Below are 18,322 nucleotides of genomic sequence, written 5' to 3'. Positions count from 1 at the left end.
TGCATGGTGCTTTGCTGTATTGCACTTGGCCGCAGGGCATGCACCACCTCAAGGCGAATGCATGTTGCTGTCACGGGGCATTGCGTGCCACCTGCCGTAGTTAAGGCTGCACAACAATTTCCATTCTAACCCCTAATTGATCCGAACTACTCCTGTACAGTAGATGTCTTCACTGAGGGCCCCACTGGTGTCAAGGGCCGTTAGCTTATATGCTTATAAAGGGAGCAGCAAGTGACGCCCGTCCCCTTAACAGAAGGGCAGCAGAGAAAGGTAGACCTTGAGCCAATGTCTGGAAGCCGAAGCTAGACAAATTCAGACTGCGATTAAGGAATACATTTTTAAATTGTAGCCACTGGAACAATTCGCCAAGGGTCGGGGTGGATTCTCCATCACTGACCATTTCCAAATGAAAATCAGATATTTGTCTAAAAGATCTGCTCTAGGGATTATTTTGGGGAAGGTCTGTGTTATACGGGAAGTCAGACTAGATGATCACAACAGTCCCTTCTGGCCTTAGAATCTACGCAACTCCACAGCTGTCTAATGTCAGCTGCGTGGAACTTGATGGGAGAAGCACAAGTTGCGGGAGGGAAGAATTTTGGAGGCGACACGAGGAAGTTGTGTCTGTGTGCACATGGTTGGAATGCTCCCTGCAGTTGCAATGTTTCTGGAAATAGTTCTCTTAATAAAGAATCTCTTTACTTTTAGAAACAAAGAGTCCTCTCCTGTTATAATCCATTATACATGAAACACCTGGGACGGCTTTGCTCAGGAGATCACAGACCTGGGTAGGTGATCTTTCTCCATTCTTCCTCATAAGACCTAGTGCTGGGGTTCTGGGGATCGGGACCACCCCACTAGGGTTGTCAACTTTCTAGTCACACAAAACTGAACATCCTAGCCCTACCCCTTCCCACAAGGTTCTGCTGCTTCCCTGAGGCACGGCCCCCGCTCAATACATTCCCCCTCTCTCGGTGGCTCGCTCTCCCCCATCCTCATTCACTTTCACTGGGCTGTGGTAGAGGATGGGGTGTGGGAGGACGTGAAGGCTCTAACTGGGGCTTTGGGGTGGGGCCAGAAATGAGGGGTTCAGGGTGCTGGAGGGGCTCTGGGCTGGGGCAGGGAGTTGGGGTGTGGGAGGGGGTGAGGGCTCTGGCTGGGGGCGCGGATGCTGGGGCGGGGCTGGGGATGAGGGATTTGGGGTACAGGATGGGGCTCCAGGCTGTGGGATGGAGCTGAGGGATTTGGAGTGCGGGAGGGGGCTGTGGGTTGAGGCAGGAGGTTGGGGTGTGAGACGAGGTGAGGGCTCTGGGCTGGGGGTGCTGGCTCTGGGGTGGGGCTGGGGATGTGGGGTTTGGGGTGCAAGAAGGTGCTCCAGGTTTGGGGGGGTTCAGGGCTGGGGCAGGGGATTGGGATTCAGGGTTGGGGCGTGAGCTTTCCTCAGGAGGCTCCTGGTCAGCAGCACAGCATGGGGGATAAGGCAAGGCTGCCTGCCTGTCCTGGCACCGCGCTGTGTGCACCCCGGAAGCAGCCAGCAGGTCCGGGTCCTAGGTGGAGGGGCCAGGAGGCTCCACGTGCCGCTCTTGCCCGCGGGCACCCTAACTCCACAAAATGTGAGAAAAAGTCTGTGATCCTGGAATACAGACCATGCTCTAATGTGGCAGATGCACGGGGGGCGGTCAGAGTTAAGGTTACGCACTCGACCTTAATGTTGGCATAGCTTTGCCATGTAATGCAGTTTTCTGTACTGGATCCTGTATTACAGGGCACTGTCTTGTAGATCAGTGCGTTTGATGGTGTATCTGAGAAAACATATACACCATCTGCCCTGGATTAGAACACTAGAATGTGGTGCAATAGAACACATTCCTGTGCAACGTATCTTTTCAATGCATTTGCTTGCACTATGCTGCAGTGTATTGCGATGCTTTTGATCATAATCCATTATAATGCAGTACACTGGGTGGTGTTAACGTGTATTGTGGCAGGCACAATGCAGTATTGTGCACTGCATTGTATTGCAATTCTGCTTTCTTCCCCTGCTAGTAAAGGAATGAGAGTAGGTTGCTACAGCAGTGCTGGAAGGATTTTAAACAACATAGCTACAAGCAGAGGGCTGAGGCTGTACTGGCATATTTCTTCCAGCTTCCGCAAGTATCAGGTAAACTGCTGGTCTTTTTACCGCCATGTCCTTCAACCCTGCTTGCGAGAGAGACACGATGGGGTTAAAGCACAGCGGATGGGGGAGGGGGAACTGAGCTCATACCTAGCAGAGCAGCAGTGATAGGAGGTTAAGGTTATAATGCCAATCCAGGCTCAGCCTAGTGTGTGAAAGCATAAGAGGGATGTTGCTTTTTCTTAGCTTGGCCTGTAGATGGCAGGAATGGCCGAGGGAATTTCTGACTGTCATGCTTCTTCTGAGAGGCCTTGATCCTAATCCCTTTGAAGTTGATTGGACAGACTCCCATTGAGTTCAATGGGCTTTGGATCAGCCCCTAAATTGCTAACTCCAGGAATGTGCAGCAGGATCACCTAGGAGCTGGGGAGGAGGGGACCCCTTCAGGGCAGAGTTAGTTCTGTAGAGTCATGGAAGAGCCAGAGCAATGCCAACCAGGGGGTTAACCCTTTGAAGCGCTGAGTGCCCTCAATTCCCACGGATCCCAGGGAGAGAAGAGAGAGCTCAGCAGCCCATGCACCATGTTAGTTTGGACCTTGGAGGTGCTAAGATGATCCGTCCGCTGGTCAACATGAGAGTCTGGGTCTCCTTATTGCCCCTAGTCGGGCACAGAATCGACCAAGCTTCTGCATGGCACAGCACAGTGCAGATATTACACACGCTGGCCGGCGGACAGCAGTGAAAGGGGAAACCGCATCCTGTGACGGTTACACAATGACTGGGGGGGAGGGGGGGCTTTGTGTGTTTATGTGGAGGGGGGTAGAGACAAGGTAAAAACCAGCAGTGCGCATTTCATCGTCTCCTAAATTTTCAATGCATCGCTGGTAAAGGTGACTCTGCTGTCCGATGGCCTATGTTTTCGCCTGTAATACTGCACCTATGCATTGCATTTAATAAAGGAAAAGGCTAGAAATGGATCTGTGTGTTGGCAATGAGTCCTTGTTTGTTGAATTGGGACCCATCTTCTGGTTCCTTGCCATTTTACACTCATTTTGGTATTTCATTTCCGTGGGATGGGGGGATGGAATTTGAGGAAAAAGAAAACCATGGCTAAATGCTTGGGAACAGCCTGAGTGCTACCAAATCAATTTAGCAAGAGTCCACCTTGAACAGAGTCCTTCTGTCCTTAACCAGGGTATCCTTAACTCAGGCAACCTTTGCTGTGCACATCCTAGGCCAGCTCTCTGGTGATGGCTGAGCTATGCACAGCACTACTGGGTGGGGGGGATGAGAAAAGGTGGCTCTAAGCCATCTTTCTGCTCCAGTGATCCTGGGATCAGCTGCTCATGGTGGGGGGTTGTTTAAGCCCCTTGTGTAGCTTGGTGCAGCCTAAGGGCTATTCTAAATGACCGAGTAAGCAGGGCTGTCCCTATGGAGGTGCGGGGCCGAGGACATAGGTGCTGAGTTTCTATCTGCTGGGGAGTGCTTTGAATTTAACATAATTTGTTGCATTAGGCACTAATTAGTTAGTTGTATTTCATCCTTATTCATCTTTATTTTTCTTTATTTTTCATTTTTATATTTCTGACTTTTATGCCTCATTACTTGTATTCACTTAAAATCTCTCTTTGTAGTTAACAAACTTGTTTTATTGTTTTATCTAATCCAGTGTGTTTAAATTGAAGTGTTTGGGAAACTCCATTTGGTGTAAGAAGATGTGTGCATATTATTTCTATTAAAGCAATAATGAACCTTATCTAAACTTGTATTGTCCAGCAGAGGGTTGAGAAGTACAGGACATATAACTGGGGGGGAATCTAAGACTGGGAATGAGTTGGGGGTCGCCCTGCAGTATAACCCAGGCTGGTAAGAGCCAAGGTGTGACTGGCTGGCTGTAGCACACACACAGCCATAGCTGGAAGTGACTTGCATGAGGGAGGCTGTTTGTGAGCAGTCCAAGATGGGGGCTACTGCGGCAAAGCATTGTAAAGGGCACCCCAGGCTAGAGGGCAAGGGTGACACCACTACTTATTAGTCTGGGTTGTATCCTGGTATGTCACACTGGTCAAAAGATCTAATGCGCTGGTTTTCTTGCTGCGCTCATGTTGGCGTATGCTCAGTGGTCTTAACTTTTGGCTGCGCATGTCACGGCTGGGGGCACGCCACGGCCCAGCCAGCACCTGGGTCTCACTCTGTGTGTGCGCAGCATGCCAGGTCTCTCGGCATTGGGGACCGGTTGGGAAATGGGACCCAGAGGGCGAGGCTCTCCCTGCTGGCGGAGAGGGTTATAGAACACAGGGACTCCTCAGAAGGGATGGTAGGGGGGCTTCCTCAAGGACTGAGGCTCTTGGGCGGGGATGGGTGGAGGGGTTCATGGGCCAGAAGGGTCAGACTGCTGGGGGGCAGAGCCTAAGAGGTCAGGCTGGGGAAGTGGGACAGAGCCAGTGGCCAGTTTTTCTGTGCCTCAGAGGCAGCAACCCTGCCTTCCAAACATTACTTTCTCTCTATCACTATCTCCTAGGTGCTTGTCCATCTTAGACCTCCCAAAATATTAAAGGGCCACTCCCTGTCATGGGGGTGGAGCAACCCCTAGGCCCCACTACCCATATCACAAGATGTTTGTGGCACCTTAGAGACTAACCAATTTATCTGAGCATAAGCTTTCGTGAGCTACAGCTCACTTCATCGGATGCATACTGTGGAAAGTGTAGATCTTATTATATACACTCAAAGCATGAAAAAATACCTCCTCCCACCCCACTCTCCTGCTGGTAATAGCTTATCTAAAATGATCACTCTCCTTACAATGTGTATGATAATCAAGTTGGGCCATTTCCAGCACAAATCCAGGTTTTCTCACCCCTCCCCCCCCCCAAACTCACTCTCCTGCTGGTAATAGCTTATCCAAAGTGACCACTCTCCTTATACACAATGTAAGGAGAGTGGTCACTTTGGATAAGCTATTACCAGCAGGAGAGTGAGTTTGTGTGTGTGTGGGGGGGGAGGGTGAGAAAACCTGGATTTGTGCTGGCAATGGCCCACCTTGACTATCATACACATTGTAAGGAGAATGGTCACTTTAGATAAGCTATTACCAGCAGGAGAGTGGGGTGGGAGGAGGTATTTTTTCATGCTTTGTGTATATATAATAAGATCTTCTACACTTTCCACAGTATGCATCCGATGAGGTGAGTTGTAGCTCACGAAAGCTCATGCTCAAATAAATTGGTTAGTCTCTAAGGTGCCACAAGTACTCCTTTTCTTTTTGTGAATACAGACTAACACAGCTGTTACTCTGAAACATGTCACAAGATGTTTGTCAGCCTTTTTGCATTTTATTTTTTTAAACGGTCTAACTTTACACCGGAAATGCTGTTTCAACACAAAAAGAGTGAAACAAAACATTTCAACTCATTCAAAACAAAATTTCCGCAGTCGAAACTCTCCATTGAATTTGAAGAATAGTTTTTGGCCCCTGAAAAAGACATGTTTTGGCAGAAAAAAACGATAAAAAACCCCACCCCCAATTCTAGTTGTGTGGCTCATTGTTGCACACACGTTGCTGTAGTCATTCTGAACAGGAGAGAGTCAAGATCCTGCCCACACATCAGCTGAACATACTCAACTGGTGGATAGCCCCTTCGGCTGACATTCAGCGTAAGTCCTACAAGCGAGATACGTACTGTACGATATCAGTCTGTAGGGCCGTCCCAAGCTATTCTGGGGCCCTACAAAGCCCCCCCAGGAAGACAGGAGTGAGCTCTGCAAACTGGATTTGTATCTTGCTTGCAAACTTTCCCAGTTCTAGCAGATCTCCAAAGCTGCACATCCGGTAGTCTGAATATTGCCTGTGAAGGGATCATTCTTCCCTGAGGATGCTAAAGCAGTAGATCAAATCAGAGAACTTAGGAAAGGACTTGAGCATTTGGGCACTCAGGAGGAGTTCAACTGCTGTAGCTCAAACCACTGGGGAGAAATTAACAAGGCTCTTACTTAGAGGTGGACAGATGCCAGCTCAGGTAATTGCAGCTCGGCCTTGTCTGGAGCTAACCGCAAGTGAAGAACCCCCCCTATTGCATCACCAGCCTCCCATGGTGCTATTAACACAGCCTGCGCCCCATTTAGCTGGCAAGAGCTGGCAGCCGTTCCCCAGTGGATATCTCTACAACGTGTATAATGATTAACAGGACTATTTAATCCTTAACTTTGATAGGCTGAGATCTCCCTCTGGCAGAGATAGCATGGCCAACCCCAAGAGTTCAGCACATCATGAGGCAGGCTCCAAAAATAATCACAGCATTGGCTTAAAAATCATGAGATCTGAAAAGAAAATCTATGAAATGTTGGCTTCTTTTTCTTGGCCTTCTGCTTTCTGAGCCTTTGGGATTCCTCTAAGGTTTTCCCTACACCCATAAGGGCCAGAGACTTACTTTTATTTGTAAAGAAAAGCTGAGATACTCCCCAAAATCACATGAGATCAGGTGCTTGAAGGAAAACCCCACATATTGTGAGACTGAGGCTGAAGTCCTGAGAGTTGGCGACACTAGTGGGACTGCCCTGGCCTCCATTAGCAGAGAGAAGCTGTGGGCTCTGGTGTTTATTCTAAGCTCAGTATTAACGGATGCACTTCAGAATTCTTGTTGGTATCAGTCACTGCTGGATTCGCTGTCAGGCAGGGGGTGTTAAGGGAATTGGTGCTTGGGTGAGCTGAGGAGCCTCTTTCAGGGTCTCTTTCAGGGTAACAGTCCCTCCTTTCTGTTACTGCCTAAAAGCTATTTTTACGGATCAAGCCCTGTTCCCAATGGGAAGTGGGTTAGCCTGGAGTAATTGGATGGCAAACAAGAGCATCTTCCCTGAGGCAGAGCTTACCCGGGCCCAGCCCTCCTGAGCCACTGCGCAGCTCAGGAATGAGGGTTACATTCTGCGACCCCGATCCCTGGTGTAATGATCTGACAGCCCAACGCAAAGGTGACACAGGCCCGGGGTTTGACCCAGAGCGAATCTGGGAGGAGCTCCAGGGCCTAGTGCTCGGTGAGGCTCCTGGGGTATCACAGGCTCACAGGCAGCCTGGCTACAAATTAGGCTTCTCTCTCTCACAAACACACTAAAGGCCAGATCCTCTGCTGGTGGCAACTAGCACTGCCCATGTGGGGATCTGGCCCCATTGATTCCAATGAGGAGACACCGGTTTACACCAGCTTGGATCTGGCCTGGAATTTTACTCTGCCCCAAAGCCACCATTCTTAAAAGTTTAAATAAAGAGATTCTCCTTCCAGCCCCTCTCGTTAAAGCCTTTTAATCTCACAACACGCCTTGCAATGGTGCTGCCACATGGGAGAGTGAGGGAGCAGCCGTATGCGGCAGCCACATGCTGCTCCACTATTTACACAGTGCTTGTGCTCCCAGATCCTGGAAGATACATTCATTATTGCCATCCTTCCATGCAGCTCTCCTCTTCCCCCACCCCCACCCCTGCTCCAAGAATGGAGGGGAAGGTTTCAATTCAGGGTCCCAGGTCCATGTTGCAGGGAATTGTTAGCTAAATAAAATGCCCCCGGAGCAAACCACAGAGGAGTGTCCCGGGGGGTGGATGAACAAGCATAGGGCTAGGAGCTGCAACTGACTCGGTAGGTGGCCTTGATCAAGTCATTTCATCGAGCCGTGCCTCACTTTCCCCTCCATGTAGAATAGAGATTGGAATCCTCAGCCACCTGGCAGGGCTGTGGGGAGGATCAGTGAGTGACTGCAGGGAAACTTTACAGTTCCGGGTGCTCGGGGTTCCCCAGTGAAAGCAGCCCAGAGCGTCTCATTCTCACTCTTACAGCTGCTCAGAAGTCTCCTGTCAACACAGTTCTTTTGGTGCAAAAAGGGCTTTCCCCCAGCAGGGGCCGGTTCTGTTGAAAGGTTTTGGGGTTTCGTGGGGGAAAGATAAAGATTCTGTTCAATGAAAACCCAGGAAGATCTCAGGGAAAAATGTCGATGAAATTTTTTTTTTTTCTATTTTCATCTACACTTTCCAAGGAAAAAAAATCCCTAAAAGCCGTAGCCCTCCATAGAAGGTTGGAGCCAGTCTCTTCTCTCCAGTGACAGCTTTGGAGGCGGGTACAGCATGGGCAGCAGCTGTGAATCCCCTGGCACTGCCAGCAGCCCCTCGCTTGGGGGAGAGGGAAGAACCATCCTCCATGGCCTCATTCATCACCCACAGTTCTTCAAAGGATATTTTGCCCATTGACAGCACCTTCTGTCTCAGGATCTCAACACTGTTCCATTAATGCAGACTTGCATTATCCCCATCTCCAACAGGGAAACTGGGGGATGGGGGAGGTGATTTGGCCGCACTCCCAACAGCGAGGTAGCAGCAAGGCCGGGGACACAAACCAGCCTTCCTGAGTGTCAGGCACTGCCTCAACCACAGGCTGACCTTCCCCTCAAAGCCAAGGGCTTGGATTTCATAGGCAGCCCCCCTGACAAGAGAGAGCCATTGCTGGAACCCAGGTATGGAACATCCCCTCCTAGCTGCTTCTGCCCAGTGGGGATGAAGCCAGAGGCCTGGGGGAGCTACCCCCTGTGCATTGAATCTGAGCACCCCAGTTCCTGTCTGCGGGCTAATCACTGGGGACTGGTTATTGCTGCAGGGAATCTACATACAGAGGATTGAACCCAGCCCCCTAAGTCACTGTCCCAAAGGGAGCCAAGCAGTCTGGCTGCTCCCCTAGGACTTCTGACCTCCAGCTTATCACCCCTAGGGCTCCAGCTAGATCTCTGTGCTGCGCCCATCACCGTGTGTCCAAGCACCTTTCCCGGCGGGGAATAGAGCCCACGGCCCTGGCAGCCATCCTGGAGAGCTTGGCCTATGTCCTGAGCATTGAGGATGGAGTCCCGGACACCCCCCAGACACCAGGGGTTCACTTATGGGCCTGAGTGGTCAGGGCTAGCTGGGCATCAGCAGAGAACATGGGCTGGGAAGAGGATTTTCTTGGGAAGGTCTCCGTGGATTTCTCAGGGTCAGAGCTGCCAGTGGGTAGAGGAGTGCAGCTCCTTCCGAACCCATGGGGGCTGCACTGGAAGATGCTGGTCCATTCAGGGCTGGTTCTGGGACCCGCACAGAAACCTTCCCCCCATGGCTGAACTTGTGCTAATCAAACACACGCAGTGCAGGGATGTGAGGTTCAATTATCACCCACTGATTTGCTGTCCTCTGTGTTGAAGGCAGGAGGGAGGTCTGGAGGCACAGACTTGCAGTGACATCCCTGCTCTAGTACGCCAGGCCTTGGACATCATCGTAATCGCTGCCCTCTGAGTTGTCGCTCCCAGGCTCACAGCTCCCCAATGGCTGGGAGACAGCCGGCCAGCCTGAAACAACGGATCCCATCAACTCCCTGCCTCCCTCCCTCCGTCCCCACAGCCACCTCTCCTCCCTGCCTCCCTCCCTCCGTCCCCACAGCCACCTCTCCTCCCTGCCTCCCTCCCTCCGTCCCCACAGCCACCTCTCCTCCCTGCCTCCCTCCCTTCGTCCCCACAGCCACCTCTCCTCCCTGCCTCCCTCCCTTCGTCCCCACAGCCACCTCTCCTCCCTGCCTCCCTCCGTCCCCACAGCCACCTCTCATCCTTGCCTCCCTCGATCCCTACAGCCACCTCTCATCCCTGCCTCCCTCCCTCCATCCCCACAGCCACCTCTCATCCCTGCCTCCCTCCATTCATCCCCATGCTCACCTCTCCTCCCTCCCTCCCCAAAGCAACCTTTCCTCCCTGCCTCCCTCCATCCACACAACCACCTCTCATACCTCCCTCCATCTCCACAGTCATCCGTCTGTCCCTCCCTTGGTTACTCACTCTCTCTCTTTCTCCACCCCCTCCCTGCTGTTGATCTCTATCCGTTCCCTTTCCTATTCCTCTTTTGCATTCTCTTTTTCTGTCTTTGTGAGTGGACTGTAACCTGATCTGAATCATGTTATCTCACATGAGCCCCCGGAATTAGGCTCAGCGCTGTTGGGAACACAGGGCCCTGCCTGCTCCACACTCAGTAGGTCTGCAATTCCCTCCCCATGCTCCCTCCATCCTCTCCTCTCCTCTCCTCACCCGATGTGTTCCCTGGCTGGGCTCCCTGGTGTTCTGTGCTGTGGAAGTTTTCATACCATTCTCCGGATGAGGTGCTGGAGCTGTCGGCTCCGGAAGGCCCTGCTGGAGACAACCCCGGACATGCTCACCCTTCTGGTGCAGAGGGTGAGGAGCATTTCCAGGCTCCTGGCAGGGTAGTGGGAGTGACTATCCAGCAGAGAATCCAGCAGGAGTGACTATCCTGCTGGAAATCCAGCAGGAGGGGACAGAGGTTGTTTCCCATCAGCTGTCTCAGTCCAGACCAGGTCATCAGCCCTGATGTCCCCAGAAAAGAGATTCCCCGTACCGCAGGTCAGGGCATTGTCAGAGACTTAATGGCCCATGGGTGACCTTTCCCTGTCCCACCGATGCACAGAGAAGAGTCTGGAGGCTCTGTGGAGGCCTTTCTCCTGGAGATTGTGAGGGATGGCCAGGGCCCAGCACACACGGAGGCACTGTTGGGCAGGTTGGGGCAGAATCATTGCTCCTGGGATGATTTTCCCTTCTACAAACAGAAGGGGTTGGATTTTCCAGTCTTGGATCTCAAGCCCAGCCCAGACTTCCCTCCCTTCCCCTTTCCTCTCCTGGGGCAGGAGAGGATGTGCTGGGATGTTGCTCCTCAAGGGCCAACGCTCAGAGGTGGTCCCACCGGCCGTCAGAGCCAGCAGGTGCTGGCCCATCTTGCTAACCTTGGAAGGAGAGCTGGGAGCCACTGTTGCCCTGAGCAGGAGGCACTGGCATTAAGAGGCTGCCGGTGGGAGGAGGGGCTGGGTTGCCCCACTGTTGCTGCCTGGTGGTGCCGTTATTGTAGTAGTTGTCCTCAGAGGATGAGCTGGACTCAGCGGGGAGCTCTGCAAGAGAAGTGGCCTCTCCATCAGCCTTCCCACTGGCCAATGCCGGCAGTGCCCGAGCCTGCTCCACCCAGGGGGGCTACAGAGAGCCCCCTGGAGCTAGATGGAGGGTTTGCAACACTGCCCTGCCCACCTAGCCCCAGTACCCGGGGTGTGGGGAGAGCTGGGAAATGGCCCACCCTTGCTCTGCCCCAGCAATGGCCCATTAGCCAAAACTCCACTCCACCCCATGCACTGGCATAAGCCAGACAGAGAGGCGAACACCAGGGGAGCTGATGCCCCAGCTCTAGCATTGCCCCTGCCCACCCCAGCTGGGGCTTTGGGGCCCCTTTCCTGGTACTGTGCTTCTCATCCTTATCACCCATCCAGTCAGCAGCACCAGCTCTTACCCTCGCAGGGTCTTTGCTCTGGCTGGCCCCAGGGCTCCGGGCCCTCATTCAGCACCTCCTGGCCAGGTGCCGGGGGGAAGCCGCTCACAGGGAGGGTCTCGTCCGCTGCTCGGTGCCGAAGTGAATCTGCAACCAGAGGCAAAGGGTTCCAGCAAACCTCGCCTGGCCCAGCATCCTAGCGGGGTGAGCTGGGAGATCACCACTAACAGTACTGCCTGACCTGACCTGCCCCCAGCTCCCCTTGACCCCAGCCAACCCCATACCCCCTGATCTCTGGATCCCCTCTGACCCCAACCAACCCCTGTGGCCCCTACCCCCACCCCCGATCCCTCTGACCCCACCCCCATATATCCCTGTCCCCAATCCCTGTTGGTCAGGATTGAGGGGCACTGGGGGAGCTGTGGGGTGGAGAGCCCAGGGCTAAGATAGCAGTGGCTATGGGTAGGGATGGGGGGCATTGGGGGAGCTGTGGGGTGAGGAGCCCAGGGCTGGAGCAGCAGTGGCTGCAGGTCGGGATGGGGGGGCACTGGCAGAGCTGTGGGGTGGGGATCCCAGGGCTAGGATAGCAATGGCTGCAGGTCGGGGGGTGGGGGGCATTGGCAGAGCCGTGGGGTGGGGATCCCAGGGCTAGGATAGCAGTGGCTGTAGGTTGGAAGGGGGGGCATTGAGGGAGCTGTGGGGTGGGGATCCCAGGGCTAGGATAGCAGTGGCTGCAGGTCGGGGGGTGGGGGGCATTGGCAGAGCTGTGGGGTGGAGATCCAAGAGCTAGGATAGCAGTGGCTGCAGGTCGGGATGGGGGTCACTGGCAGAGCTGTGGGGTGGGGATCCCAGGGCTAGGATAGCAGTGGCTGTGGGTAGGGATGGGGGGCATTGGGGGAGCTGTGGGGTGGGGAGCCCAGGGCTGGAGCAGCAGTGGCTGTGGGTCAGGATGGGGAGGCACTGGCAGAGCTGTGTGTGTGGGGGCAGCCCAGTCTGGCACAGGGCAGTGTGAGGGAAGGCAGGGCTCCATGGGGAGGCAGAAGCCCCAGGCTGCGAAGAGCCTGCATGGTGCAGGTTGGGGGTCGCTCACTGTAGAAGGTGGAGAGCGCCACGGGCGGCTTGCTGCTGAAATCATAGTGTTCATAGTCGGAATCGGAGTCCTCGGAGCCAGAAGCGGGCACAGCCAGCGGCTCTGCTAGAGGGGCATGAAGGGAGCGGTTACTGGGGGACCTGCCTGGACCATGCCTTGCCAAGTGTGGGGCAGTGCCTCCTGCCCTGCCCAGACCTGCTGGCTGCTCCCGGGGCTCAGCGCAGTGCCCCAGGACAGGTAGGGACGAGCCTGCTGGAGCCCCACTGTGCCACTGATCAGGAGCCGCCTGAGGTAAGCCCGTGCCCCAACCCTGAGCCCCTCCCAAACTCAGAGCCCCCTTCTGCACCCCGAAGCCCGCACCCCCAGCCCAGAGCCTTCACCCCCCCTGCACCCCAACCCTCTGCCCCCGCGCAGAGCCCCCTCCCTCTCCCACACACTGAACCCCTCATCCCCAGACCCACCCCAGAGCCCTCACCCCCTCCTGCACCACAACCCCCGCCTCAGCCTGCAGTCCCCTCCCACAGTCTGAATCCCTCGGCCCCACCCCCAGCCTGGACCTCCAGCCTGCACCCCAAACCCCTCATCCCCTGCCCCACCTCAGAACCAGCACCCCCAGCCCTGAGCCCTCAGCCCTTCCACACTCCAACTCTCTGCCCCAGCCCAGAGCCCCTTCCCGCACCCTGAATCCCTCATTTCTGGCCCCACCCCAGAGCCCACACCCCCATTTAGAACCCTCACCCCCTCCTGCACCTCAACCCCTTGCCCGAGCCCAGTGAAAGTGAGTGAGGGTGGGGGAGATTGAGCCACAGAGGCAGGGGGAATGTAGTGAGGGGGGGTGGGGTCTCGGGGAAGGGGCGGGGCTAGGGTGTTCGGGTTTTGTGCGATTAGAAAGTTGACAACCCTACCAGGAAGGGCTGAGAGGCAGGGAGAGGTGTGGTGAAGGGGAGGGGCAGAGACAGGTTGAAAGGCAGGTTGTGGGGAAGAGTCAGGATGTGGGGCAGGCAGGGAGGGGTGTTGGGGGGAGGAGCAGAGAGTGTGGGAGGGGAAGGGGAGGCAGGCAGAGAAGAGGAGGGGGGGCAGAGTTTATGGGAGGGGCTGCAAGGAGAGGGGAAGGTGGGGTGGGGACAGAGAGGTAGGGTATGGGGGAGGGGAAGGTGAGGTGGAGGCAAAGAGCTTGGGTGTGAGGGGGTAGAGTGTGGGAGGCTATGGGGGAGGAGCAGGTTGGTTGGTCAGAGAGGTGGGGTGTGGGGAAGGGGCAGTGGGGGCAGGCCAAGCAACAGCTGCTACCTTCTGCTTTGGGGGTCACTTTCCTGTAGTCATTGGCACCCCCTGCAGGCATCTCCGTGCCCTGTGCGCTATGATTCACCAGGACCGGGGCAGCTAATGAGGAAGAGGACACGGTGTGGGCTGCAAACAGAGAGGGCGAGAAAGGAGATGGGTTGCTCTGTGAAGCCGTACAGGGCCTGGCACAGCCAGGCCAGGACTCCCCCCACCCCCATGCTGGGAGGGGGTCCGCACTAGTCCAGCATGCCCCACAGGTCCCGTCTAGCCCTATGCTCTGGTGCTGGGCTGGCTCCCCCTTTCATGCTGCAGGCTGCCATTGTTCTGGTGAACTGCTCTGCTGAGCATGAGTGACACCCTGTGCGCTGCCTGGACGTTCGGGGACAGGACAGCAGCCACGGCGAAACAATCCTGAGCCCCTGAGCGGGTAACCAGGGCCAGATCCTGGTGTAGATCAGAGCAGCTCCACTGGGATCGGGCCCATGGACTCCAATGGAGCTAAGGCCGATTGACACCAGCAGGGGATCTGGCCCCGTTCCATGTCACCCCATGGCTGGGTGCTGCCAATGGCCTCACCCTGGACCAGTGCTTTGGCCTGGTGCAGCCCCTGTGATGTCACTCCCCCGTGCAGAAGGGCCTGTCTGACGCCTCTTCATGGCGGGCCATGGCTCTGCCTGGCCCTGCAAGTGCCCAATCTCACTCTGGCAAAGCCCCAGGCAGCAAAGCTACCGTGTTTTCTCCTCATCCTCAGAAGGGCGGCAGTGAAGGCCAGCACGGTGACCAAGAAGAGAAGGCTCAGGACGACACAGAGGAGGAGGAGAGTCCAGTTCGAGAGGGCCTTGGCTTCCCAGCATAGTGGCTCAGCTGTGCCTGGCAATGGGGTGGGGGGAGAGAGGGAGGGGACAGACAGATGGACAGACAAACAGACAGCAAGTCAGAGAGGCACACTACACAGGGGAACTGCCACTAGGGCCTGGCACAGGGCCCCATCCCTGCTGATGTCAGGGGAGTTCCCAGCACCGTGCAGGACCCCAGCTCAGGAGCTCTCTGGGACAGGCTGTGGGCTGACCCTTGAGCCTCTTCCTGGCCCCCCAAACTTGGCATGGGGGAGGTCGCAGGAGGGGTGGCAGGGCCGACTCCCTGGTGCTCTCTGGGCTGTGCCGTAGCAGGGGGAAGCCTGGGAGTGCACGCAGTGTAGGGCTCTGCCAGGGGTGGGGGCACTGGGTATGGGCAGAACTCCTGGCGCGCTGACAGCAGGTATGCAGGAGGAACTCAAAGCCAAGTCCCCGGCTCTCGGGGGATCCTTCTGAGGGGAGGGGGGCCTCTTTGGCTGCCCACTCTGGGGAATGGGTGCCGCCAGAGGAGAGTTGCCCACGGTGCAGTCACCCCGGAGAGGTTTGCCCTACAGCAGGGCTGGCAAATTTCCCCTCCCGCTCCAGTGGAGGAGGGCTCATCTGGGATCTGGAGAGAGGCACTGCAGGAGGGCAGGGAGGGTCTGCCCCCCAGACACTCACTTCTCCCGGTGTCTGGAGTCATCATCTCCAGGGGGGGCACGGCAGATGTGTTCAGCAAGCCCAGCGAGCCTGGGGGCACCACAGACAGAGGGAGAAGAACAGTCAGCTGGGCTGGAGGGACAGACCCATTCAGAGGTGGAGACCCTCCCCTCTCTCACTGCCCCACCCATCCCCTGGATTGCCCCCCTCATCCGCTTCCTTCCCTCCCCTCTCCTGCCACCCTGCCCATGTCCCCTGGATCACTCCCCACATCCGCCTCTTTTGCCCCGTCCCACCTCCCCATCCATCCCCTCTATCATCCCTCATGTTTGCCTTCTTCTCCCCCCGGTCCCTGGCACCGCTGGCATACGTATGGCCATGTCTCCCTCTTGGTCTCAAAGATTACAATGCGATGCTGCTGCCTTGTCCCTAGCTCAAGCCTTAGCAACGCGTGTTCTTTCTCCTGAGAGTTGCAGGTTCGATCCCTGCTCGGGTCTGTCTGGGTGGGGGTTGAGTATGTGAGGAGGCAGCGTTACCGTTGCAGATCAGGCCGGCAGCCTGGGACTGGTGGCACAGGTTCAAGTTGTTGTAGTGCCATTGGCACCAGGACAGCGAGGCCTCAGTCCCCGAGCACAGGTAGTTCATCCTGCCCTCCTGCGTGTGGTTGAAGCTCAGCTTCTGGACAGAGGGGCCACAACCCAGCCACTGGCACAGCACGTCCATCTCCTCCTTGTACCAGGTCCCGTCGCACACCATGTTCCACACGCCCCGGTAATAAGCTTCGACGCGGCCAGCGCAGGCGTCCCTGCCCCCCAACAGGCGCCACTCCTGGTGCTCTGTGCGGAAATGAGGGGGGCCACAGGTCAGCAAAGAGGGAACAGCCTAGGGGTCCCCACTCTGATGCAACACAGACATTAAGGAGCTGCCCACGATGGAAGTTTAGACCCCTCTGCACCTGCAGCCAGCTGGAGGCAGGAGGGATTTACCCCTTCCCCAAGCTGCCAGAGTCTAATTTCACTGCCCATCCCAGAAAGACAGACAGAGACAGGAACAATCCATCAGACAGATGGACATGCAGGAGTGCTCTAGTGGACAGACAGAGAGGAGCTCTCCACTGGATGGACAGACACACAGGAGTACTCTGACAGACGGACAGGAGCTCTCCAATGGATGGACAGACAGACAGGAGCACTCCTTCAGATGGACAAGTGGACAGACAGATGCTCTCCATCAGACAGCCAGGAATCCTCCACTGGACAGAGATGGACAGTAATGTTCCACCAGACAGACAGGTGGGGGGTGTTCCACCAGACAGAAGGACAAGTGCACTCTTCTGGATAGAGGAACAGACCTGAGCACACCACACCGGCATCTTCTTTATGGCCGCAGTCATGGCTCCTCTCAGCTGGACAGTCCCACAAGTAGGATTCGTTCCCAGCACAGCTCACCTCATCCAGGTGGATGGGGCCTGTCCCTTTACGGAAGAAGGAGGCCACTGGAGCCTGGACGGCCCAGCCGCACCTCAGCTGCTGACATACCACCCCAGCGTCATCCAGGTCCCAGGCGTCGTCGCACACTGTGCCCCAGACACCGTCCGCCTCAACCTCCACGCGGCCCTCACAGCAACTGCCCCCGCCAACCAGGCGCACAGAATGGGAACCTGGCAGAGAGGGCAAAGGGGGAGTGAGCACGGCTCAGAGAGGGGCTCTGGGAATGGCAGAGAGAGAGATAGGCACAGGGAGGGAGAGAAAGGATGGATGAAGAGGTATGTATGGGGGATGGATCTGCTCTCAATGGATGGTAGGTTATGTATGGAGATGGATGGATCTAGTCTCAATGGATGGATGATGGGTTATGTATGGGGATGGATGGATGGATGGATGGAGCTGGTATCAATGCATGGATAGGTGGATGGATGGATCCATGGAGCTGGTTTCAGTGGATGGGTGGATGGATCTGGTCTCAGCTCCATCAGTCATTTAATTATTTATCAGGAGCGTAGCATGCAGGGGCACTCACCTGGGATGCTGCGATGGAGTTCACAGGTGGAATGACCTGCTGGCCCTCTCAATTTTCTAACCTGCAAGGTGTGGAGGGGCAAGACTGCCTCATGGGCCAGAAACAGGCAGCTGGGAGGGCTGGGCTTTGGCCAATGGGCAGGGGCAGAGCTGGACTGGCCTCACCATGAAGTATGGATGGATGATGGGGATAGAGAAGCAGCAGCAAGAGGAGAGCAGCCAGCGTGCATGGATGGTTTCCCATTGGAAGCTGCTGATGGCTAACCCGGGCTCTACAAGACATGGGATGGATCCGTTTCTTACCTGTACAGGTGATGCTGGCCAGCTTCTCACTACAGCACAGCTCTGACACATTGCACTGCTTCCATGTGCTCTCCAGACCCACGCAGTGGATGTGCAGGGAAGGGCAGAGGCTCTGAGAGGACAGGTTGGCTTTCTTTGTGCGTGTTGACCTGGGCGGGCACACAGGGCTGGGGATGGGTCTAGCAGCTGTCTCCTTTGCCTCCCCACAGTGCAGCTGTCTGCAGACCACGTGGGAGGCCTCCTTGTCCCACATTTTCTGGCAGACTGGCATCCACCGCCCATGATGATGGACCTCCACGGCACCACTGCAGCGGCTGCTGCCATTCACCAAACGGACGGATCCCTCTCCTGAGAGGCCTGCAGGGCAGCACACATTATTTCAGAGATAATCCATGAGATTGGTCAGAGCCATATGGGATCCTGCGTAGCGGGGTGGCTGCCCATAAGGGGTGGGGCAGAGGGGTGGCTGCCCATAAAGGCATGGGGCAGGGCTCAGGGGGGCATAAAGCCTGAGCATGGGGCAGCATGGGGGGGGAGCCCATAAGGGCCCGGTGTGGGGCAGCGCTGTGGAAGCTGGTGCAGAAATCCCCAGCTCCGGCTAGTGGGAGCAAAGGGCATTGGCTGGGCTCAGACGCGTGACTAAGCCCGCGCCCTTTGCGAGCGATGCTGAATTCTTTACAGGTGGGATAGGTGCACCACATGCTG

At 55.9% G+C, this 18,322-nt stretch overlaps 1 protein-coding gene across 1 annotated transcript in view; it reads right to left on the bottom strand.

Annotated features, from left to right (window-relative positions):
- Positions 1–5,597: 5,597 nt before the first annotated feature.
- The window catches only part of CD6 (CD6 molecule), a gene marked incomplete at its 5' end in the record, with an annotated part of 28,636 nt that continues 15,911 nt past the window's right edge, over positions 5,598–18,322 (bottom strand). Inside the window, 11 exon segments of the mRNA XM_084630850.1 lie at positions 5,598–9,469; positions 10,196–10,297; positions 10,903–11,064; positions 11,454–11,579; positions 12,523–12,627; positions 13,810–13,929; positions 14,533–14,673; positions 15,318–15,386; positions 15,833–16,132; positions 16,648–16,956; positions 17,618–17,974. Of these exon segments, the coding sequence (XP_084486976.1) occupies positions 9,372–9,469; positions 10,196–10,297; positions 10,903–11,064; positions 11,454–11,579; positions 12,523–12,627; positions 13,810–13,929; positions 14,533–14,673; positions 15,318–15,386; positions 15,833–16,132; positions 16,648–16,956; positions 17,618–17,974 (1,889 nt within the window). The 3' untranslated portion in view covers positions 5,598–9,371.

This window comes from Lepidochelys olivacea, assembly GCF_965140295.1.
Source record: "Lepidochelys olivacea isolate rLepOli2 genome assembly, chromosome: 6".
Lineage (NCBI taxonomy): Eukaryota > Metazoa > Chordata > Testudines > Cheloniidae > Lepidochelys > Lepidochelys olivacea.
This window is presented reverse-complemented; position numbering and strand designations above follow the sequence as displayed.